This window comes from Rhinopithecus roxellana, chromosome 1 (assembly GCF_007565055.1).
Source record: "Rhinopithecus roxellana isolate Shanxi Qingling chromosome 1, ASM756505v1, whole genome shotgun sequence".
Classification (NCBI taxonomy): domain Eukaryota; kingdom Metazoa; phylum Chordata; class Mammalia; order Primates; family Cercopithecidae; genus Rhinopithecus; species Rhinopithecus roxellana.
In genome coordinates, this window is record NC_044549.1 from 178788431 (window position 1) to 178813129 (window position 24699).

The 24699-nt window shown below is 41.4% G+C and overlaps 1 protein-coding gene across 1 annotated transcript in view; it reads left to right on the forward strand.

Annotated features, from left to right (window-relative positions):
* The window catches only part of LOC104675733 (collagen alpha-6(VI) chain), a 152143-nt gene that overhangs the window by 116537 nt on the left and 10907 nt on the right, over positions 1-24699 (forward strand). The window contains exons 29-35 of the mRNA XM_010380392.2: positions 1554-1616; positions 2710-2745; positions 2865-2901; positions 4871-4882; positions 8887-9380; positions 19027-19123; positions 22313-22984. Of these exons, the coding sequence (XP_010378694.2) occupies positions 1554-1616; positions 2710-2745; positions 2865-2901; positions 4871-4882; positions 8887-9380; positions 19027-19123; positions 22313-22984 (1411 nt within the window). The remainder of the gene's footprint in view (positions 1-1553; positions 1617-2709; positions 2746-2864; positions 2902-4870; positions 4883-8886; positions 9381-19026; positions 19124-22312; positions 22985-24699) is intronic.

Below are 24699 nucleotides of genomic sequence, written 5' to 3' on the forward strand. Positions count from 1 at the left end.
AGAGTAAAGGTCTGGCTGCCAGCTTTCTAGGAGCCATATAGAAAAAGAGAGCTGGAGACTCTCACATTTACTATACATACCCTCATTTACTCTCCTTGTTTCGGATACTGTATGTTCTCAACTCAGCCTGGAGTCCCACCTTGGTTTTACCTCTGTTTGTTGCTAGGGTGTGAAAAGGGATATTCACCCAATCCTTGAGAATAGAGAGGAGATTTGGGGATTCCTAAAATGATTTTCACCTAAACACCTTTACTTCACCTCTCTCCCTCACCTCCACTTCTGGAGGTTCCCGGTGCAGCCAAATCCTCGGCCTTCTGGGACATATGATATAAAACACATTGGTTCTTGGCTTTCCCTGCTGCTGGCTTAGGATTCAACTTTCTCAGGTCTATTCAGTCATTTAACACTTACACATTTGCTTTCCAGCCTCACATTTTATGGCTGTCATCTCCTTTCTCCTTCTCCCCACCATTGTTTTTTGCCTTTAAAATAATCTACTTACTGTCATTTTAGTAAGATACTGGAAAGGAATGAAAGTAAATACGTGTGCTCAATCTGCTGTTTTCTCCTTGGAGGTTAACCTTTATCTTCTAAATAAAAATACTTCATTTTTCACTCAACCAAGCACACTGTCAATATCATTGGAATGCCCAAAGGATATCAATCATTATTTACTGTTTTACAGGTAATGCTTTTACAAATTAAGTTGATTTTAAACTTCATTTTTTATTCCTGTAAAAGTTGTAAATCTCGTGGCATTTTGAATGAAGAAAGAAATATTCCAGTTTTTAAACTAAATCCTAGCCTTATGATAAACATATTGTTGAAAGTACGTGAAAATATTTCTGACATCTAGTAAGCAGATAACAACTGTTGTTTTTATTGCTGTTATTCCCCATTTCATTACAATATTTCCAACTAATGGTTGTGTTTCTGTTCTTTTAAAAGTTTTTGTATTTCAATTTTGTTTTTCTAGACATTTTGCTTTTTGTTTGTTTTTTCAGTTTAGTTACCTACCACTCCATTTAGATAAAAAGTTTTCCTCTGACCGGCAATTCTAGTCCTAGCAATCTTCCCTAAGGAAATAATCAGAGTGATGCATATAACTTTGTAATAGCATTGCCTATTACAACAACAAACAGTAAGGGACTAACTAAATTATGGTACAACCATGTGATGGGATAGTATGCAGCTGTGAAAAATGATTTTGCCAAATAATATTTAGTAACTGAAAATGTCCAGAGATAAATTTAGTTTAAAAGGTAACAGAAAAGTATGATTCAAATGAGTTTTAAAAAGGAATATATGTCTTAATACCATCAAAAAATAAGAAAAGACATCAAAACGTTAATGCGGATTATTTGGGGAAGAAGGGATTGCTGGGAATATTTTTTCCTTCTTTATGTTTTTTGGAAAACTCTCAATTTTCTAAAAAGTGAAATTTTCACTTTCAAATTTTCACCTTTGAATTTTAATTTTTTTTACATTTGAATTTACACACACACATACACACGTATAAATATAATTTTTAAATAATTAAATTCTCCTTTGAGATATCTGCTGGGCTTCCAGGAGAGATGGGATCCCCTGGGGAACCAGGACCTCCTGGACGTAAGGTAAGTAGAAAAACTATAAACCACATCAGGTCCTTTTCCACTAAAAAAAAAGTCAGTGCATGAAATCTTCATTGTCCAAATGTGCATGCCTTCTGTCTCTGCTTCTTGGCCACTATTTTCCCACCTTTATGGGTGAGAAAATACTGATTAAATATTTAGAGGAGAAAACATACTGATTAAATACATCTCTTGAGAGAGAGGGGAAATTGAAGGAGGAAATCAAAAGTATTTAGACTAAAATGGTAGTTCTCAATTATATTCTGTATCTGTGCAGTCTTTCTACAAGTAATAAATGATCATTGAATGAATGGAAGTGAAAGGAAATAAATAGTGACTGTGATCAGTGCTGCATTCACATGGAACTTAACTTGCTTCAGGAGTTCGGGTGGGACTCTGTTGCATTTTTTTCCTTGGGTGTCTCTCTTTGAAAGAAGCCAGACTCTTCCTCTTCTGAAGATGGGATTGAACACATGAAATTAAAACCAGTTCCATTTGTTCTTTCTATCCCAAACTCTGACAGAGTTACATATGTGTGTGTGTGTGTGTGCGTGTGTATAGTTTTGGGAAGGTAGTTGAGATAACCTTTCCAGATGTTCAAATTGAGTCCGATCCTTTTGTCAGCTAACCAATGATGGGAACAGATTAAGGTTCAGCTCTGGCTGTTGTTCAGTGGCTCAAAGAAAGGGGGTTGAAGACCTTGAAACTTCTGCTGTGAAAGAGGGCAACTGCACCTGTGTGGCTCACTTTAGCTAGTCCTGAGGCGTAGGTGTGCTCCAGAGCTCTGCGGTAAGTTTCAGGTTGTCAGCTCCATCCTTGTAATTCTGGACAACCCTTGTTATCCAGAGATGGACCTGGAGGAAAGTGGCCTCTCAAGGCTTGTGTGCACCAAGCTTGCTGCTTAAAGTTTGTTCTTTCCAGAATGTTACTGTTAATTAGGCAATGAGTATCTACCTGAATTCTTTTTTCCCTCTTAACAATTTAATGAAAATAAAACTTCTGAAAGTTTTCACTTTCTGAGGGCGATGTTGGTGCACACTGGCTACTGATGTGTATATCTAGAGTCATTAAAACAGTGTTTCGTTTGTTTTCCTAGGGTGTGAAAGGAGCCAAAGGCTTGGCTTCATTTTCTGTACGTATCTCCCGACTACAACAGAGTGCTCTGGGTGCTCCGTTAAATTTACTTATTTTTAAACTTCAGGGCCCAGTAGTTTGTTGTTTAATTGTTTCTGTTTTATTTTTGAACTGCAGACATGTGAGCTCATTCAGTATGTGCGAGACCGCAGTCGTAAGTACCCTGCTTAAAATGATCACCCAAGTTGTCAGCATTCATACAAGAAGAACAGAGAACTCTACACTCAGAACTGAAACAGTTCACCAGCCAATTTCTTTAAAATTAGAGATGTCACTGCATGTATTTTTGAGTCAGCATAGACTGGTGACTTTTAACTCCCTCTCTGGCTGCTATCATGTCTATTGAAACCCATGTCAAGCAGTAAGAAATAATCGATTGAGTGCTTTTAATCTAAAGAAAATTGAGATTTGATGTCTGAATTCACTTAATAGTGAAATCAGTCACTTGAGAGTCACATGGAACTTTTTAAAAGATGATTATGAATGCCTGACAGTAACAGACAGAGTTGAATTCACCTGATGTGAAAGAAGCAGCTGTGATAATAGGGTGTCCTGGTGGGTGGGAGTCCTGACTTTGGTTTGTTGTTTGTTATTCCTTTCCCAGAAAGAGATGTTTGATTATTTTTTGTTGGACTGATTGATTTGCTTTAAAAATTCATAGTAATACTCATTCTGCCAGTATTTTTTTATCTTTCTCAAAATTTTAAAATCAAAATGATATTTTGGTTTGGCAAATGCTCATTTGAATTTGTTTTAAACCCTTCTGGCAGCCTGTTGTATCAAAATATGTGTTGATACCATCAAAAAAAATTTCATGTGCAAGATTAGGAGAGAGTTGACTCTTCAGTGTTCATCTACAAATGCATAATGACTTTCCAAATAACAATATGACAGAAAGGAGGAGCCAAAAGTTTCCTCTAGATATTTTGGGGAAGAAAAATAAATTAGAGCCTATTTCTGTAGAGAATATTGGTCTCAAAGACAGACATTTAAAAGCGTTGAATGCAGTGTCTATTGGAACTCTGTCTTTTTGTAGCAGAATAGAACCATGATGGGAACCAAAACACATATACGTTGAGTCATGAAGATGGGTTGTTTTAGGGCTCAATTAGCGCAGTAGGTTTTATGACATAGGAACCATGTAAATCATAATGACTCAAGGGCAAATCCAAGTATGTTGAGACCTGATCTTTTAAAATTTAAGGGACTCAATACAAAATCACGAATCTAAAAGTGGGGGTAAAGGTATTTCAAAAGTAAGTGTTATTTAGAACAAAAAAGAGAAATCATAACCATTAACTTTTGCATATTTTATTTTATAAGAGTACGTGATTGTGTGAACAACATGGCTAGGGTTCCTCCCAAGAAGGGCATTGCAAGGGGCCCCTGCAAGAGAGAAGTCTAAAGCAGTGTTGTCCAATAGAAGTTTCTGCAGTGATGGAAGTGTTCCCTGTGATGTCCAATTCAGTAGCCACAAGACACATGTGACTTTGAGCATTTCATATGTGGCTAGTGCAACTGAGAAGCTGAATTTTTATTTAATTAATTTTAGTAGCTGCATGTGGCTTGTGGCTGCCATGTTGAACAGTACAGGTCTAAGGCAAGTGTTCATTTAATTCAGAGTAAATCCACCTCTGATATTTACATAACATATAAATATGCATATAATATATAGTATATACATATATACTATATATAGGTATAGATACATTTGTGTATATGTGTATATATATTTATCTATATATATATAAATGATAGTTATAGATATCTACATGGGGAAAATTTAGAGGAAAGAGAGGTTGGACCTTTCAGCTTTCCAAATTCAGCACACCTCCCTGCAATGTCATGTTCCCTCCCAGGCAAAGATTCTTTGTCTCTTGACAGCCGGCTGCAGGCCGCTGATTTATGGCTGTATGTTGTCCCATTTCTCACATCTTCTTCCCTTTGGAAGGAATAGTGCTTTTACCAAGACGTTAGACTCTGCATTTTCTCCAAACTCTGTTGCCTTGATTTTTGAGTCATCTACAAAAAGCAGACAGGATAGAACCTTTCTTTTCTGCACGATACAGAACTCTCTTCTCCTACCAAATAATAATCCAATCTCCTTTGTTCTTCTTCCCCAGCTGGCAGACGTGGTGAGTAATCTTTATTTACAGCATGCTTTAATCAAGCTCTAAAATGTCATACATCTGGAAAAGATGAGTTAGAGCAATGTATTGGCTTCCAAATGATACAAATTTTATCTGGGCTTTCTTTGCCACTGCCTCATACCGGTAGCAGAGTCTCGCCTCCAATAAATCACTCAGTTTTAGCTGAGCTTCACAGCTATTTCTCAACCAAGCAATTTGTTTTTTATTAATATTAATAAAAAATCATTAAGATATTAATATCTGAATGACTAACATCACCATTCACCTTTTAAAGGTTTTAGAAATATGTTGGGTTTTTTTTTTAGACAGGGTCTTGCTCTGTCACACAGGCTGATCACTGTTCATTGCAGCCTTGACCTTCTGGGCTCAAGTGATCCTTTCACTCCAACCTCCCGAGTAGCTGGGACTACAGGCACATGCCATCATGCTTGACTAATTTTTGTATTTTTTGTAAAGGCAGGGTTTTGCCACATTGCCCAGGCTGGTCCTGAACTCCTGGGCTCAAGTGATCCACCTGCTTTGGAGTCTCAAAGTGCTGGGATTACAGGTGTGAGCCACCGTGCCTGGCCAAAAATAGTATTTCTTACTCCCTTCATTTTCTCGCTCTGTCATATCATCTCTGTCATCCAGTGGTTCATTAGGTATTAAGATGCAGAAGGCAGAATAAACGTGGGGATGATCAGATAGCAAGTAAGTGGAATGTGCAGCTCAGATAATGCCAAAATCCATGGAGCTCATGCCTGATGTTAATTATCAAGTCGGCTTCATATTTTTCAGTGCTAGTTTTCAGGTATCTTACAAATGCTTACATGATGTTTTTGGGTAAACTTGTCACCCTCTTATACATTTATACACTTTTACCTTTTGTATAAGCCCACCGACCCTTGTCCTCTGATTGCTTATCCACACATTTAAGAATATTTGTTGAAAGCCTAGTAAGTGCCAGTATCTATAGTAGGCATTAGGGATACAGAGTTGAACAATGAACCTGCTTCCTGTGCTCAGAAACTTCCATTCTTATGGAGGATCCAGATCACAAGCAAATAAAGGGAAGCCCAGCACATTAGGTGCTGTTTGAAAGAGATAAAGCATAGGATGCTGTGTCCTGGGATAATGTAAGGGGGGAGATGTTTTTGGACAGAGGGCTCTTTCTGGGGGCAGTGAAATTAAAGTTTAGACTGAAGAACACAAAGGAGCCATCTTTCAGCTGGGCGCAGTGGCTCACACCTGTAATCCCACCACTTGGGAGCCCAAGGCAGTGGATCACGAGGTCAGGAGTTGGAGACCAGCCTGGTCAACATGGTGAAACCCTGTCTCTACTAAAAATACAAAAAATTAGCTGGGCATGGTGGCACACGCCTGTAACCCCAGCTACTTGGGAGGCTGAGGCAGGAGAATCACTTGAACCTGGGAGGCAGAGGTTGCAGTGAGCCGAGATCATGCCACTGCACTCCAGCCTGGGTGATAGTGTGAGACTCTGTCTCAAAAAAAAAAAAAAAAAACCAAAGGAGCCATCTTTGCAAAGGCCATGAAACAGAGCAGACCTAGGTAGGCATTTCCTAGGAACTGATGGAGCCCAACAAGGTTGAAATACAGGGAGGGGGAGAGTAGCACATAAAAACATGGGGAATAGGCAGAGGCCAGAGCAAGCTGAGCTTTGCACATTATAAGGAGGCTGGATTTTATTTGAATGGTGATGGGAAGGGTATTAAAGAGTTTGTTGAAAGTACGTAGGGGAGGAACATGATCTGATTTTAAAATATTACTTGGGCTGCTATGGGGAGAGTGGATTGTGGCAAGGGTGAAGGGTGGGAAATGTCAAAGCCAAAGGCCTAGTTTAGACAGGGTTGTAGTATTCAGGCAAATAGGATGGTGACCTGGACAAGGACCATCAGTGTTGTGTTTAGGTTACATGGCAGTAGTTTGGGCTGATCCTTGCCTCCCTGTCCTTTCTTTCACCTCCTCTGTGGCAAGTAGCAGTCCTCAGTACATAGTGTGTGGTGACAGAGCCATGTTAGTTGGGGAACCGCATGTGGCAGTAGCCCTCCCTTCTTGAGGAGGGCCTCTTAGGTACCACTGCAATCCAGCCTAGGCTTCTTCAGAATCCTTGGGACTCCTGGCAGCTTGCTGGGTTTTAGGGCTTGTGTTTTGGAAGCTGAATTATTCCTTAGATTTTTCCCCTAAAACTTGAATTTTTTTTCATATCTTCTGCCAGTGCTGTGAACCTTCCCCCACCCTTATCTCTAAGTTGTATCTGAAGCATTTTTGTTGGTTTTGTTTCCATATGCAAATAACCACCCCCAAAAAAGTCAGCAGAACCACTTTCATGTTTAATTGTACTTACTTTTTTAAACTCTAAAAGCGACACCTCAGTTTATAAAAATCTGTTCAGCCCAGTAATTTAGACTTGGAGACTAATAAATGATTTCCTGTCTCCATCGAGATGAACAGTTTGATTTGGGTTTGAAGATTTATTCTCACTGGTACTTCTTTTGCCTTTGAAGGACATGGAGTCAAGGATAGGAGGAGGTCATAGTTTAGCACTAAGGTAGGCAAGGCCCAGTTGGCCCATGGCAGAAGGATGTCTCCTTGCCAGCCTACGTGAGCCCCAGCAAGTCTGTTCCTGAGCTTGTTGTAAAGCAAGATGGTCTTTGCTGTGTTTATTATCTCTGAATCTGACTTGCTGATATCTGAATGAGAGGAGGCACCTCTCCAAGAGAAACACATCACTGGGGTGTCCTTTTACCAATCAAATTCCAGCACTAGGCATCTCATATGTTATTAAACTTTCATTATTTCTATACCTGTTGCAAATAACTGCTCTTTTCTGAGCTCTTTTTCATTCATTCAGCATTTGTTAGATATCTGATACATGGCAGGGACTAATAACTTAAAAGATCAGCAGATACTGTTCCTATCCATACATCATAAACTAGCAGAAATGAACATTAATCAGATAATCAAAAATAAGTTGTCAGCTGTGACAAGGACAAGGTACTGAGATTAGAATGAATTGGAACCAATGAGTACAGATGCATAAATATGCATTTAACACAGGGGAGCTTACCAACCATAGTCAGTTTCTCTAAGTAATAAGGCATATTTATTGAGTATACTTGCATTTGTAACTGTTAAACAAAAAAGTATCTGTTAAAGCTTTCCTCAGTCTCCTTTTAGTGATGTATTTCTCACAGTGAAAAAGTCTGGAATGATAATTATAACAGCAATGGTTGACATTTATTGAGCACCTTCTATGTGCCAAGTTCTGTTATTCTGAGTACTTTACCTGTGCTGATTCATTTAATGCTCACCTCAGACCTATGTAGCAGGCGATGTTATGACTCACATTTTACAGATGAAGAAACTGAGGCACAGACAGGATGAGTAATTCGGACAGGGTCACATGGCTGGTTAGTGATTGGGCCAAGGGCACCAAACTCTACCCTGTATTGCCTACTCTCTTTACATCTCATGCTTTGCTCTGTGAACTATGTCAGTTTTCTTCCAATTTTTCTAAAATTATCAGCAGAGCTTTCACAGCCATTCCTTTTTAACTCTTATTACATTTCCTTATTAAGTAAAAGAAGAAATGTGTTTAACTGAGTAAACTTTCACCAATAAAACTTGATACTTTTAATCCAGTCTCTGTAGGTGAAGGGTATTTCCAGGAGCTCTCTATTGTTTAGAAGGAATTTGATAATCAACTTTAACATTTCATATAAGATAAAACTGAATTCCAGATGTTTTCCTTTTGGGCCTGATTCAAAAGAGCAGACTCAGCTTTTAGAATAACATCTATAATTATTCAAGATTTAAATATATAATATTTTACATGTTTGTTTTAGTACTTAAATTACTTACTGTCTTTAAGTATTTGAATAGTTAACATTTAAAATTACTTTGCCTTCTATGTGTCTTTTTTTTTTTTTCAAATAAATAAATAAATAAATAAATAAGAATGCTATGTGATAAGGGATATGGTCTTTTAGGAAAAACCGAATGCCCAGTGCACCCAACTGAGTTAGTGTTTGCCCTGGACCAGTCCCGGGATGTCACTGAGCGGGAATTCGAGCGGATGAAGGAGATGATGGCTTTCCTGGTGAAAGACATTAAAGTCCGGGAGAACAGCTGCCCCGTGGGAGCGCGCATAGCCATCCTCTCCTATAACTCCCACGCCAGGCACCTCGTGCGCTTCTCAGATGCCTACAAGAAGAATCAACTTCTCAGGGAAATTGAAGCTATTCCTTATGAGAGATCCTCTTCCAGCCGGGAGATTGGCAGAGCAATGCGGTTTATTTCCAGGAATGTCTTCAAGCGGACGCTTCCGGGGGCGCACACGAGAAGAATTGCCACATTTTTCAGCAGCGGTCAGTCTGCGGATTCCCAGTCCATCACTACGGCTGCCATGGAGTTCAGCGCGCTTGAAATCATTCCCGTGGTGATCACTTTCAGCAACGTGCCTTCGGTCAGGCGTGCATTTGCGGTATGAGGGTGAAACCTTTCACACAACAATTCTTATTTATCTTGCCTGTGTTCAGAAGCTCCTATACTACCTTGCCTTCAAAATCAGGGTCATTTGTTAGGAAGTTTAAAAAATTCTGGATCGGCAGAGTAGAATAAGTATTTCTTACTGTGTACTGGGAACATGTTAAGCTCATTCTATTAAATGGGATAATGTCTTTGCATTAACCTGTTTAATTTTCACAAGTAGTGTGTATAAAATAGATGATGAGAAGCTGAGCATGCAGAAGTTAAGCCACTTTTCCCGGTTCCCACAGCTAAGAAATGGCAATGTCAGAACTTCAAGTTTGCTGTTCTAGTGCTTCCCTGAGCTACTCTTTGAGTTGCCTCTGAATCTAGAGATACTGAATCAGAAGGCCAGTAAACATACATGTCACTTAGTCAGGGTAGTAATTGTTGCTGTGTGATGAAAGCCAATTGGCTGATTTTATAACTTCGCTAATTACATAACGACCTGCAATTTATAAAGGAAAAGCCATTCCAGTTATAGCTTCTTAGCTTGTGGAGTAAAATCTGAAATGTATTGCATTCCTAAATAAATCACCTGGGATTAAGACGACTGAGGATAACTTTAAAATATCCCGTTAATAGTGGCTCAGTGGCAGGGCTTCATCACTGGGGACCTGCTGGGCCAGCAAAGGGTCATTCCAGTTGGCCTCTTGGCACCACACGATGTTCTGTTCTCCATGTGGAGGCCATGAATGGGGCCCAGGGAGCAGCAAAGAGGCACTGGAAAATTTAACTTAAATAAAAAGTACAGGGCCGGGCGCGGTGGCTCACACCTGTAATGCCAACACTTTGGGAGGTCGAGGTGGGTGGATCACGAGGTCAGGAGATCGAGACTATCCTGGCTAACACGGTGAAACCCCGTTTCTACTAAAAATACAAAAATTAGTCGGGCGCGATGGCAGGCACCTGTACTCCCAGCTACTCGGGAGGCTGAGACAGGAGAATCTCTTGAACCCGGGCAGCAGAGCCAAGATCGTGCCACTGCACTCCAGTCTGGGTGACAGAGTGAGACTCTGTCTCAAAAAAAAAAAAAGGCCAGCCATTTGAAAATTTATTTCGAGAAAAGAAGACATACAAGAAAACAATCACTGTCTTCAAGCATATGAAAAAGTATTACTGGAGAAAATAAGCCAGCTGAATTCCAAATTTGCAAAATCTCTTATACTAGGGGTGACAGCAGTAGGAAACTTTAGGTTTTAAAAGAGAACTTTTGAAAGGCAATGTTGATTTACTGGGCATGGATTAATGCTGCTAGACAAGATGTTACCTTTTTCTGCACGTCTTTTATAGGGGCGGTCACTCACCTGTGGAGGGTGACTTCTGGTTTTCCTAGATTAGAAGCTAAAGGTGGCCTTTTGAGGCCCTTTCCACTGCTCTAAATTTGCTGTGAAAGTGTTGAAATAAGCATAACAGAGTTGGAATACATTTCTCATCTGTAAAATATCGGAAGCAGAAAGTACCTGGTTCCTAGAGTTGGTGTGAAGATTAATTGATGCAACACTGCATTAGTGCCTAGTGTCACTCAAGGATGACAGCTTTTGGCTGGGCGCGGTGGTTCACGCCTGTAATCCCAGCACTTTGGGAGGCTAAGGTGGGCAGATCACGAGGTCAAGATATCAAGACCATCCTGGCCAACATGATGAAACCCTGTCTCTCCTAAAAGTACTAAAATTAGCCAGGCGTGGTGGCGTGTGCCTGTAGTCCCAGCTACTCGGGAGGCAAAGGCAGGAGAATGGCATGAACCCAGCAGGCAGAGGTTGCAGTGAGCCGAGATCACACCACTGTATGCCAGCGTGGGTGACAGAGTGTGACTTGGTCTCAAAAAAAAAAAAAAAAAAAAAAAAAAAAGATAGTTTTTGCTCTAATTAGCATTCAGTTGCTTGATCCTGAACTAAAATTTGTTTAATAATAATAAAATCTAGATTGTAAAGGAGTTGAAACTGCTATTATTAATAGTAGCATCATTGAACTAATCTTAGAATGATGCAGATGAAAGGCTGATGGATCAGGTTCAGATACGGAAATGCAATAAAGTAGAAAAGGGTGGGGCTGGGCTATGCAAATATAGCTGCTATGAGAAGTAGCAGTAGCTACAAAATTCTATAAGTGATTTTGGTTACACAGTCCTTGTAATTCCCTCATCCCTTGGTTTTATTTAGTCATAAAAGGAGATAACTTTCTCTCCTGATGCAAATTGTGATGTAAGCTTAAACTGACACAATTCCGCTCACCCACTCAAAGGTGTGTGCACAACATTTAACTTCTGAAAATGTACTTTGTGTTTTAAACTTTTGACTGCTCAGTCTCACCTAGAAATTGATGAATCTGGTTTCTTGATTCTACTTAAATCTTCTAGAAACTCTTTACTCCTTTTTTGAAGAAGTTCACCTCAAAAGAGCACCAGTGAAGGTGTAAGTTCTTGATAATGACCCCCATTAATGTAAGCCGCATTGGCCCCCAACACTCCCAACTGAAGTGTGATTATCGGATTCATGTTTATTTTTCCTAATGTATGGTGTGTGGCAATAGGAACAGTATCTGCTGATCTTCTAGGTTACTGGTCCCTGCCATATATCAGATATTTAACCAATGTTGAATGAATGAAAAAGCTCAACAAAGAGCAGTTCTTTGCAACAGGTATAGAAAGAACAAAAGTTTAATAATGTGTGAGATGCCTAATGCTGGGATGTAGGTTGGTAAAGGAAAACCCCAGTGATGCGTTTCTCTTGGAGAGGTACCTCTTTTCATTTGGGTATCAGCAGGTCAGATTCAGTGATAATAAACACAACAAGGACCATGTTGCTTTATAACAAGCTCAGGAACTCAGACTTGCTATGGAGTTAGAGATGAAGTCAGAATTGCTCCCAAGTTTCATCCAACAGATGTTTAGTGAATGCCTCATTTTATATACCAGGTACTGTCCTACGGTCTGAGAATACAGGAGCAAACTGGAAAACCAAAGGCCCAGCTTGACATTGGAAGATGAAATCAAGCAGGGTTGTCTGGAAGGGTTCAAAACAGAGCCATATATGCAACTTGGTTAGAACCCAGTGTCTGACATTACAGAAGAGAAATTACATTACTACCTCTGTTTGCCACCTTTTTCTTTATTTTATCCATTCTCTTCCATCGTGCTTTACCTACATTCAAACTGTTGTCTATTTTTTTTTTTGAGACGGAGTCTCGCTCTGTCGCCCAGGCTGGAGTGCAGTGGCCGGATCTCAGCTCACTGCAAGCTCTGCCTCCCGGATTTATGCCATTCTCCTGCCTCAGCCTCCCGAGTAGCTGGGACTACAGGCGCCCGCCACCTCACCCAGCTAGTTTTTTGTATTTTTTTAGTAGAGATGGGGTTTCACCGTGTTAGCCAGGATGGTCTCAATCTCCTGACCTCGTGATCCGCCCGTCTCGGCCTCCCAAAGTGCTGGGATTACAGGCTTGAGCCACCGCGCCCGGCCTATTGTCTATTATTTTTTAAGAACAGAACTTGAAAGTCTCATGACACAATGCATTTTCATTGTGGGTCCACATTTTAAAACCCTAGTTTGTTTCATACCTACCAAGGCTTTTCTAAATCTTGATCCATCTGGGAGTTAAGTAGTCCAGCGGGAAATTTGGTACCTGTGCAGCCATGTGTGTTGGGCCTCAGAAGCACCCACTCTGACAGCATGTACTGATTTCCCTGTGTTTTAGCAAATGGACTGTGATCACCATCTTGGAAGTTTTTCATGATAGTATGAAGTTGAGTGGCAAGTTGTGCCTCCCTTCACAAATGGAGGACCATTTTTTAATGGAAAAACATGTTTTTTGTTTGTTTGCTTGTTTTGTCCCTAGGAATTTGCCTTTAGATTTGTTTAGCAATTGCCTCTTCTGATAAAATTTTACTTGCTGCACATTGAGGCTTCTAATCTAGGGTGACTCTCCCTTTCCAATATTTTTATAAGAAATATGTCTTTTAGCTAGCCTGGCTTTTTATTTTACACTGCTGTGTGGCATTGCTGGTAAGAGGAAAACTAAGTGTAGTCTTTAACATTATAGATGATTCTCGTGATTGGAGACAGAGTTGAAATGGGGGGAGACTTCTAATGGAAAATAAGCATTTTGGCACCCAACCTTTTTATTTTGAAGATAATTTTTATTTGTTTATATATAATTGTCTAAAAGAAAATTATTCATAATATTCATTGTATTTTTTTCTTAGATGTTTAGAGATGCCACATGATGTTTAGAGAGGAAAGAGTGGGGTATCATTCAGAACCATTTGCTAAATGCCCCAAACCTCCCATCTTTGAGTGTAATAGCTGTGCTTTCATTCAAGCTGGTGCTTCTTTGAATCCACAAGAAGTGAGAAATAAGAGACATAAATAATAGGTCTCTTTTATTTTAAATCTCTAGCCCACATTCACTTTAAGGAATTTTTCTGTAATATGCTTACTATACTTACTCGATTGGTACGTGGTAGGATGAATGAACTCTAAAACTACATCTTCCAGACTTTACTGACTGAAAGATTACTTGGTTAAGGGGGAAAAGGTTGGGGGAAGTGGGGAGGTATTGGGTGAGAGTGCAGACCCTCTGTGGACTCTCACCATAAAACAGCTCACTAGAATCAATGAGAAGGTTGATGTCACTCTAAGTTGACACCAATGTGTTGATATGTGATTAAATGTGAGCCTAAACTAACAAGGACCAATACCAGAAATATGGAAGTGGTCACACTGTAGTCATGTAGAATGTGTAGAACACAAGACTAGTTAGCAAATAGCAGCAATGTTTGGGCAATGTCTTGAGAAACACTGCTCTAAATTAAGTTAGAGACCCACTGATACAAAACTCTAATCATAAAGGTAGCTCATACAGAAGATGGAAGGTAGCCCTTGTTTGGGGAGAGCAAAACTTAAATTGGAGCCTTCCATAATCCACCCCTGCTGGGGCTCACTTGGCTCATCTTTAAAATGGTGAGAATAGGTGACATGATTCCTGATTTCTTCGGGATCAAATGTTCTGTGATTGGTTTTTCTTCCCCTGGATCCTGATAGTCGGCAATAAGAAAGCTCTTGGCCCTTCCCAGCTAGACTGAGCTATGCTGTCTGAACTGACACTGGGTTTTGTTTCTAGTCATTTACCACAATCCAGATGGAGTGAAGGCATGATTCACTTAAAACATTGCATAGAGATACCTCTTAGTAGCTATTAATAATGCAGACTCTATCCTGGCTAACCCGGTGAAATCCCGTCTCTACTAAAAAATACAAAAAACTAGCCGGGCGAGGTGGCGGGCGCCTGTAGTCCCAGCTACTCGGGAGGCTGAGGCAAGAGAATGGCGTAAACCCGGGAGGCGGAGCTTGCAGTGAGCTGAGAACCGGCCACTGCACTCCAGCCCGGGCAACAGAGCGAGACTCCGTCTCAAAAAAATAATAATAATAATAATAATGCAGACTCTTTCTCCTGGTGTGTAGTCAAGACTACTTTGTTTACAGATCACAAAAACCAATTTAAGCTAGCTTAGGTATACCCATATACACATATCCTAAGTAGAATTTATTATAAGTATCTGGAGCCAAGGTGTCCTCTGGTCCTGAGTCCAGATAACTAGCCTTTGCTTTTGCCCTGTGCTCGTGTAACCTCCCAGTAGGTTCATTTTGCCTGCTGCCCACATAGAGCTGATTTAGCATGCTGGGGAATTGCAGTAGAGAAAGAGCTTAATTAATGCAGAGCCAGCTGAACAAGAGACTGGGGTTTTATTATTATTCAAATCAGTCTCCCTGAGAATTCGGAGGATAGGGCTTTTCACGGATAGTTTGGGGGAAGTGGGCAGTGGTTAGGCAATGGTGCTTGCTGCTGATTGGTTGGAAGTGCAATCATAGGGGTGTGGAAAATGGTCCTCAGACACTCTGAGTCAATTCTGGGTGGGGCCACAAGAGTGGTTGGTGGATTCAGGTGGAGCCATTATTATTAGAAATGCAAAACAACCTGAAAAGACATCTCAAAGAGCCAATCTTCTGTTCTACAGTAGTGATGTTCTCTGTAGGAGTAATTGGGAAAAGTGCATATCTTGCGAGCTCCAGAATAATGGCTAGTAATGGATAATATAGCCCATTGGTCCTGAGTTGTCCAGGATCCCCTTCTTAACCTCCAAAGTGCCTCATAGATAAGCAATTTTGTTTGAGTTAAATCTTTCCCACGGCGGCCATTATAACTCTTATTTTTGGTAAGGTTCACCATTTCTCTAGAAGAGAATAGGTTCCAAGATAGAAGACTCGTTGAATCCAGATGGACCCACTCTTCTCTGTCTTCCTTAATCTTACCAACCTACTGGACCCAGTCCAGCTTCTGCCTGACCCAGTCAGACATCTGAGGCCTCTAATTGGATGCAATCCTATTAATTATAGGATCCAGTCTGATCTTGGACCCAGCCAATATAAAAATTACTCAAATAAACTTGAGCTCAAAACACAAGTTCGTGGAGCTTGAATCAAAGAGAACTCACCCATGACCCCAGTTGCTGTGAGAGATCAGTGATCACAATGGACCAGGCAGGTATATTTACCTGGTCACTTGGTGCTCCTGGGAGTCACTGGAAGTCCACTTTGGATCCCATTTTTGATACCAAAGTGTTAAAAACTTTAGGCAAGTTAAATTTTGCAGAGTTTATTTGCACTAAAAGCAATTTGTAAATCTGTCATTGGATCCTTGGGGTGTTGCTTCGTCAGCTGGAAACCTCTGTGGCCAGTGGTGCCTTTGCCCAAGTTTTTACTCAGGCCCACTAGGCTCGTTCCACCCATTCACCCTGGCAGGCTGTGCTTGACTCACGCTACCAGCCTGAATCTCAAACCCACCAAGGGCAAGCCAAGCGTGGAGCAGCAAGGGGTGTGTGAGCAAGTGAGTGTGGTGTGGCAGGGTGGGCAGCTCCCCGCGAGGCTGTGGCTGGACCAGGTGTACCCCAAGCAGCTTCCACAGATGGCACCGGAGAACATGGTGGCACCTGGAAGCTTGGAGATGCCAGGAACTGCAGAGTCCCAGAGAGGGTGTCACAGCCCTGACTTGGCAAGCTCCTAGGTCTGGGCTCCAAAGGGTTGCAGCTCTTCTCTCCTCTCTTCATCTTGTTGTCACCCACAACATGGTGAACAAGGGGCATGTTTCAGCCCTGTCTGTGTTACAGCTCTTTTAGCTCCACCATTCAGTGCGTCCTGAGTTCTTGTCCTGCATCCTGGAAGAATGAGGTACGCAGACAAGTGGAGGTTGAACAAGGTGAAGAGCTTTATTTAGTGACAGAGCAGCTCAGAGGAGACCTGCAGTGGGTAGCTCCTCTCTGCAGGCAGGGTCTCCTGAAGAGTGTCTGTCTCTCAGCAGAGAGGAGGCCCTGGGGTGGGTAGCTCCTCTCTGCAGCTGGTCATCTGGTGGCCTCCTTGAGTCTGTCCGAGTCCGGGGTTTTTATGGGTTTCAGAGGGGAGGAAGTGTGTGCTGATTGATTCATGGGAGGCCATGGACAGGCCAGAAAAAGCACAGTAAGTTCCCATTTTTGTCTGTCAGCCCAGCCCCCAGGCTTTGGGCCACCCCTGGCTTGAAGGTGGGGTTTCACTGAGGACCTACCTACCCCTTTCCACGCAGAGGCCGGCTTGTCTCCTTCTGTCATCCACTGGAGCCCAGGCGGTTTGCACTGAGGGGTGCCTGCAGGCCAGCACCAAGCTGCCCTGAGCACCCCCCTTGGCCTCCCTCGTGCTCATTAGCACCCAAATTCGGGAGGGGGCTGAGGCAGTGAAGCTGGCATGTCAGCAGTGCCCCTAGTGTGTGCACACTTGGCCGGGTTGCAACAGTGCCTGGGCTCAGTCTCAACTTTGCTCCAAGATCAGAGCAGGTGCCGGAGCAGGGAGAAGCTAGGTAGCGGGAGCAGGCACTTCTGAGCTGGTAGGGGCAAGGGTTTCCTGGGTCTCCAAGAGTGCAGAAATGTGTGGGCCCACAGCTAGGGCCAGGCAGCTGCAACTGCTCCTAAGAGGGCAGGGCTCCTGTCCACTCCCAGCCCCCAAGAGCACAAAGATGCCTGGGTCTGGAGCCACAGCTGGATGGCTGCAGCTGCGTTCAAGGAGCAGGAGCTCTCACCCTGCCAACTCGGAAGTGGGTGAGGCTTCCACCTGTTCCCAGCTCCCAGGGTTCCATGGAGTGTGCAGCCCCGACTGCACTCAGGTAGCATGAGCCAAGCACAGTCTGCCAGGCTGAATGAGTGGAACAAGCCTAGTGGGCCCGACTGCAGCCAGCATCGTGGCAGTGGCCACTCCAGATGGGCTGCCGCTGCCATCAAATTGAGTAGCCCTCAGAACCAGAGGAGTTTCAGAGAGCTGCTCTTCACAATGTGGCAGGCAGTGTTTATAGATGAAAATGGAAGTACAGAAACAGCTTGACTGATTACAGCTTGGCCTTTGCCTCATTTGAACATCGTCTAATCAGTTGGCCACTTGTGACTAACTGAAGCACAGCTGCTATGATTGGCTAAGACTCCACTATTTGTAAAAAAAAAAATAACTCCTAAGACAGGTTTTCAGTTAGTACGTACTAAGGTTGCAGTTGGTTACATGAGGACTCGAAGTACAGAGGTGTCCTCAGACCAAATTTACTTTAACACCATATCTCGTCCAGTCAGCTCTGGTTGAAGACTGAGTTACTCCATATAAACAACTGCTGAAGTTCTACCTCTGTGGATTAATTATGGTGGCAGGGCATCTTCCCAGAGAAAGAGAGTAGTCATTAGCTTAGGACAGGAGAATCACAGGGAAAAACTAAAATATCATCTGACTCATCTCTTAGGCATTAGGGTCATGTCTACAGTTTTTCTTTAATTATCAATGATCTCTGGGTCGATTAGCGAAGCTCATAATTCTTGTTTGGAGCCTCCTTATCTTCCCCCTGTTCTCTACCCTCAAACTCCCCACATGGGTTACTAACAATGGGGCCATGCTGGGAAAGGGTTGGGAGTTGTTCAGAGAGCTGCATGGACGGACATACATCTGAGTGTATTTCAAAGACAGCTTCAATGCCTAGTTTATAGTAGAAACCTAAAGATTGTTTATAAAGGGCATCCCATGATTTTGCATGGGTCTCTGAGACTCAGGTGGGGGAGAGGAGGTCTCTGATACTCTTCCTTAAATGGCTTCAGTGTCTTTTGATCGATCCTTTTAACCTTTCATTGAGCTTCAGTTTCCCCATCTGTAAAATTGGGATGATGAGCATAAGAACTCACTGTATTGCTGCGGTAATAGATATGAAAATGTTTTGTGGTCATGACCCACATTGTACCCACTCTGTGTCAGTAAGTGCTTTACAAATATGAACTCATTTAATGCTCACAGTAGTCCTATTAGGAGGTAGTAGTAGTATACTCATTTTACAGATGAAGAAACATGGAAAATAAGTTTTCATTTAGCTAAATTGAGAGTCAAGGTTTAAACCCAGGCAGAGCTCTTAGCCATGCTCGCATGCTGTGCCTCCCCAGTACCTTCTTAGGAGCAGTGTTACTCTCTCCAGATGTCAGTTCTGTATGTAGTCTTAAGAGGTTCTTGCAGCCCTACCCACTAAGTTCTTCTTTCTGTTGCTTCTGCTTCTTTTAGATTGACGACACTGGCACATTTCAAGTAATAGTGGTTCCCTCTGGAGCCGACTACATACCAGCATTAGAGAGACTCCAGCAGTGCACTTTCTGCTACGGTAAGACCCACAGAGAGAAGATAATTTGATCAGGCCTATTAAGCAAGTTGAGTCACCATTGGCAGGGGCAACTGGAACTTGGCAGCAGGGATACTCATGGCCTTGGGAGGACTTCTCTGGGGTTCTGGATGCACCCTGTCACACTTCATCTTCCACAGATGAATCCTCTCAGCTCAGCAAACATGGTCTCTCCCTATATATCCCAGCAAAAGAGTTACATTCCAGGCCTTTCTACATAGTGCAGCTTACAGGAAACAGTAATGATTTTTAGAACAACTTAGCCTACTTCATTGCCAAGTTTTTATGCTATAAAGTATATTTATGTGTTTTCTAAATCTCAAATGTTCACAGCCAGAAAGAAATGCTTGAAAGCAATTCAGCACCCTCCTACCTGCTTGGGAATATTTTTTAGTACAGTCAAAGTGGAAAATAGCAAAATTCATACATTTCTCATTGAAAAAAGTCTCCCAAATATTAAGCATCAGAAAGATTTTCAGTGTTGATTTATTTGTAGTGTTTTATACATAATGTATAGGTCTAACTAGAAAACTGGACTCTAATCTTCCATTTGAGTGTTCTAATAACTACAAAGTGGAGCCACTGGAATCATTGGTGGCTGTAATAGCTAAGAGATATAAAGCATTTTCTATCGGCCATGCACTGTTCTAATTCATGTAATATCAATGATGGTGATAATGACAGTTAATACTTAAACTATTGTGTTTATATTCCAAGCACTGTTTTAATACCTTTAAATGAATTATGTCATTCAGTCTTTAAAATCACCCTAAAACATTCGAACTACTATTAGTTCCATTTTACAGATGAGGAAAATGAAGCTTAGAGATAATAATTTGCTCAGGGCTTCACAGCCATATCAAACCCAAGGCGGCTAACTCTAAACCATTTGCAGTTTATGAAAAACAGAGGTCTCATTCTTCTGCTCCCTAAATCTCTCCATTTGAGCCTGTAGAAAATGCTTGATTTTTCTCCTTCACATGTATCAGTGAGGTGAAAAAGGCTGCCATATAAATGACCTAAATGAAGAAGGTAGTAATTCTGAGGGAGAAGTAGGGTTTCTGGTCTTCTAATAACCCCTCTTCTTTCTGTCTTCCCTCTGCTCCCCTATAGTAAATTTCCCTCTTTCCCTCTCTTTCTGTTGACTGCACAGAATTGGTTTAGGCACTGGCAGTCTTACTCAAAACAGTTGAAGTGCTTTACATACTGTGGGGAGGTATATTCCACCCCATGTATTCTCAGTTGCTTTTTCAAACATATCAGTTACAACAGTATGATGGTATGTTGCATAGTCAGAAGTTGCACATGTGTGACTGGGGATAGATTTTGGCTTCATTTCTTGGCTTAAAACCTTGTTTTGTCTCTTAGGCGTATAATAAAAGATTTTGGCTGTCGTTTCCTGCAATTAAAAATCCTACAAAACTGAGCAAATGGGCAGCCTACTGTCCCTGATTTTAGAAACTGCTTTGCACACAGGTGACTGTTCTATCATCTGACCATTATACAGGACCATAAAATTTTAGCAAATTTCAGTAAGGGAACCATAACTTATCCAAAGTCACATCTTTATTGAGCCCATGAACAAGACTGTAGTGAGAATTTTGTTACATCCCCTAGGATCAGCACCCTGGTTATTAATCTTTCATCTAAGTTTTTATTTGTGGCCCATGCCTATATATCTAGTACCAGCTGTCCATACTCATGTTACTCCATGTTTCTTTCTTATCTTTGGTTATTAAAAAGACTATTTTCATTCTCAACCATCAATTAGTATTGATAACCTTGGATTATGAAATGTCAGTCCTGAAAGGGGTCTGTAGGTGGGTCTGGTCCTACCACCTAATTTTGCAGAACTATGCTGAACTGAGGCCCAGTGGTGGCTGGCTAGGGGCACACAGCTTGTTACTGAAATGAGACCAGAACCCAAGCATCCCAGCTCTCAGGCCAAGGGACCTCCCCACTACTATACCACCTGGCCTCATCTCTAACAATAAAATGCTGACTTCGTATATAGAAACTTCTAGAAATACTGGTGTGTCCTTTGGCAAAATTATTTTACTATCCTGGCCACAGTCTCTTCTGTAAAATTACAAGATTAAATGACCTCTAAGATCCTTCCATTTCCATTTTTTTATTCCTCTGAATATTCATTGTGGTCATATTCAGTAAAATCCTGTCTGTTTTTAGTACTATGCATTCTTTTATTAAATGAGATATGCATATTTATAAAATGACCTCATTTAGGAAAGTCCATTAATATCCAATATTCATTTAACAAACATGTATTCAGTTTTCAGCTAATAAGCACTATGGAAATGCACAGATGAGTTTTGTCCTTAAGGATCACTCATAGGTAGACACTGAGTTATAAACTTATTTAAATTGAAATAAAAGATACATTGCTTTTTTCACTTTTACTTTGTAAGCACTTCTTCATAGTAGAACAATATGAGCATAGCGATAATACTGTCATTCTGGAGCGATCAGTCACTGTTATGTTGTGATACAGTATACCCTTGCATGCATGAGACAAACTGTCCACTTCAAATGACATAAACTGGAAACACAGCCAAGATTAAACTTCTGTTGAAAACAGCCTGGCCGGGCGCGGTGGCTCAAGCCTGTAATCCCAGCACTTTGGGAGGCCGAGACGGGCGGATCACGAGGTCAGGAGATCGAGACCATCCTGGCTAACACGGTGAAACCTCGTCTCTACTAAAAAAATACAAAAAAAAAAAAAACTAGCCGGGCGAGGTGGCGGGCGCCTGTAGTCCCAGCTACTCGGGAGGCTGAGGCAGGAGAATGGCGGGAACCCGGGAGGCGGAGCTTGCAGTGAGCTGAGATCTGGCCACTGCACTCCCGCCTGGGAGACAGAGCGAGACTCCGTCCCAAAAAAAAAAAAAAAAAAAAAAAAAAACAACAAAACAGCCTAACCTTTAAAAGTCTGATAGCTTTAGTAAATGGAGTCAAAGACACAGGCTGGATATAAAATCTGTACTTTTGGGAGACAGATGCAAACCATGTACTAGGAAATCTTCCTGTTACTATTAAAGTATTTAGTCACTATTTTAACATCAAAGACTATGCAGTTTCTAAATGTCAAAATATTTGACATGCTATCTTCCCTTTTCTATTTCTACTTAGTAACACAGAATGACTTTTGGTTCACAGATGTATGCAAGCCAGATGCTTCTTGTGACCAAGCCAGACCACCCCCTGTGCAATCTTACATGGATGCTGCTTTCCTTCTGGATGGCTCCCGGAACGTGGGAAGTGCTGAATTTGAAGACATAAGAGCTTTCCTGGGAGCACTATTAGATCACTTTGAAATCACCCCAGAGCCGGAGACTTCTGTCACTGGAGACCGGGTGGCCCTATTGAGCCATGCTCCCCCCGACTTCCTACCCAACACTCAGAAGAGTCCAGTTAGAGCTGAGTTCAATCTTACCACCTATAGCAGTAAGCGCCTCATGAAGAGGCATGTGGATGAGTCAGTTAAACAACTAAACGGAGATGCTTTTATTGGTCATGCCTTACAGTGGACTCTGGACAATGTCTTTTTAACTGCACCCAATCTGAGAAGAAACAAAGTCATATTTGTGATATCTGCTGGGGAAACCAGCCACTTAGATGGGGAAATCTTAAAGAAGGAATCTTTGCGAGCCAAATGTCAAGGGTATGCCCTATTTGTGTTTTCCCTTGGCCCTACTTGGGATGACAAGGAACTGGAGGATCTCGCTAGCCACCCTTTGGATCACCACCTGGTCCAGCTTGGCCGAATTCATAAACCTGACCACAGTTATGGTGTGAAGTTTGTGAAGACCTTTATAAACTCAATCAGGCGTAAGTCATAAAATCTGTTCTTCTCTGCACATTAAGAATATACATTGTATCACTAAAAAAAGGTTGATGAGCTAACATGGATACTTGGAAACCTCTTGTCTGTCTTCAAGGGCACTTCAGGGTCAGAAAGGAAAATATATAATGACGGATGGTAGAAGGGAGGAAACCTCTGGTTCCTACACATTTAGTTTTCTGGCTCATTTTTTTTATGTCTCTGGTTCCTATGGAGAAGCAAGCATAACAAGCAGCTGTGAACATCTGTCTTCATGGAGCAGTGCAGTCCGGGGGTGTGAAGTCACAGCCTGGACTTTAGCTACAAAGTAGAAATCCTTGCCATGTAACCTTAGCATACTGCCCTTTGATGGAAAGTTTTATCTGTTAAGGCACCAAAAAAGAGAGCCAAAGAAAAATTAAACAGTTCTTGGCTTTGCTTTCACAAGTTCCTGAGGCAGAGTTTGAAGTGTTAGGAGATACCATTTTACCTGTCAGAATGAAAAATACAGGCTTGCAAAACTTTCTTAGCCTTGTTAATGGCTCTTTTTATGATGCCAGTAATTAGTGTAACTGGTGCCCATTAAAAAGAAACATGGGCTGCATTTCTTAGAGTAAGTTTGCCTTGAAAATATGCAATCCATTTTGAATGCAACAGGATGGATAAAAATAAGCTGTATCCTAATATGATTCTGAAGGGTGAAAAGCACTTGGTAGGATTTGCAAATGTTTTCATGGTAAATGATCCCTTGCAGTCCAGATGCAGAAAAATGAACACACAGGCAAAAGAGTACCCAGTGTGGCTCAACTGAAGTCCTAATTGTGTCTCAAATGTGCCTGTGATATTACATGGCAAGCCCAGTTAAAGCTGTAGAGACATAGACTTATCAATCAGTGTAGGGTGAGGTCTAAAGAAGCCTTTGTTTGTTGGGGCTGATAGTATATCCTCTATGATTCAAACTGACTCTAGGACCAGTAGTACCAGTGTCACTTGGGAGCCTATTAGAAACATAGAATCTTAGGACCCAATGCAGTCATTCTGAACCAGAATCTGCATATTATAAAGATCCCCAGGTGACTCATACGTATATTATGGTTTGAGAAACACTTGGATAGGAACAATAAGCTCCCAGAATGAAATTTATGTGGATATATTCAGGAATAGAAGCCAGAAAGAAAAGCTAAGGATAAAAGGAAAAAAAATGGGGATGGGGTCATTCTGAAGAAAAGAATCATAAGGCACTTGTAAGGGTAAAAAACGTATACCTCTCAAGACTGATAAACTTGTAAAGAAACTCTCATCAAGAGTTTGCCAAGAAGTTGAAAGAAGTCTTATGATGGAATTTCCTTCCCCACTCCCCCAAAATTCTTGGTAGTGTTTTCTGGGTTATTAGCCAAATTTTATTAGATAAATAGCACCACCCCCTGCCCCCAGCTGAGGAAAGGTAAAAAGATGTTTTAAGAAAAAAGTACTTTGGGTACGTGAGAGATACATAAAGTGCTTTGGGAAAACTATAACCATGATGAAATTATATACCATTCTTCTGGAACTTAGATCTATAAATTTGCAATCTTTAAAATGTAACTATAAAAGTACAAGTCAAGAAAGACTTTGCATAATCATGTTCAAGTCTACATGCTTAATTCCATAGCAGGCCCACAGACTTGCACTAACGCACTCAACATTAACATATATTTATTGGGGAACTTCTCTGAGCCACTCA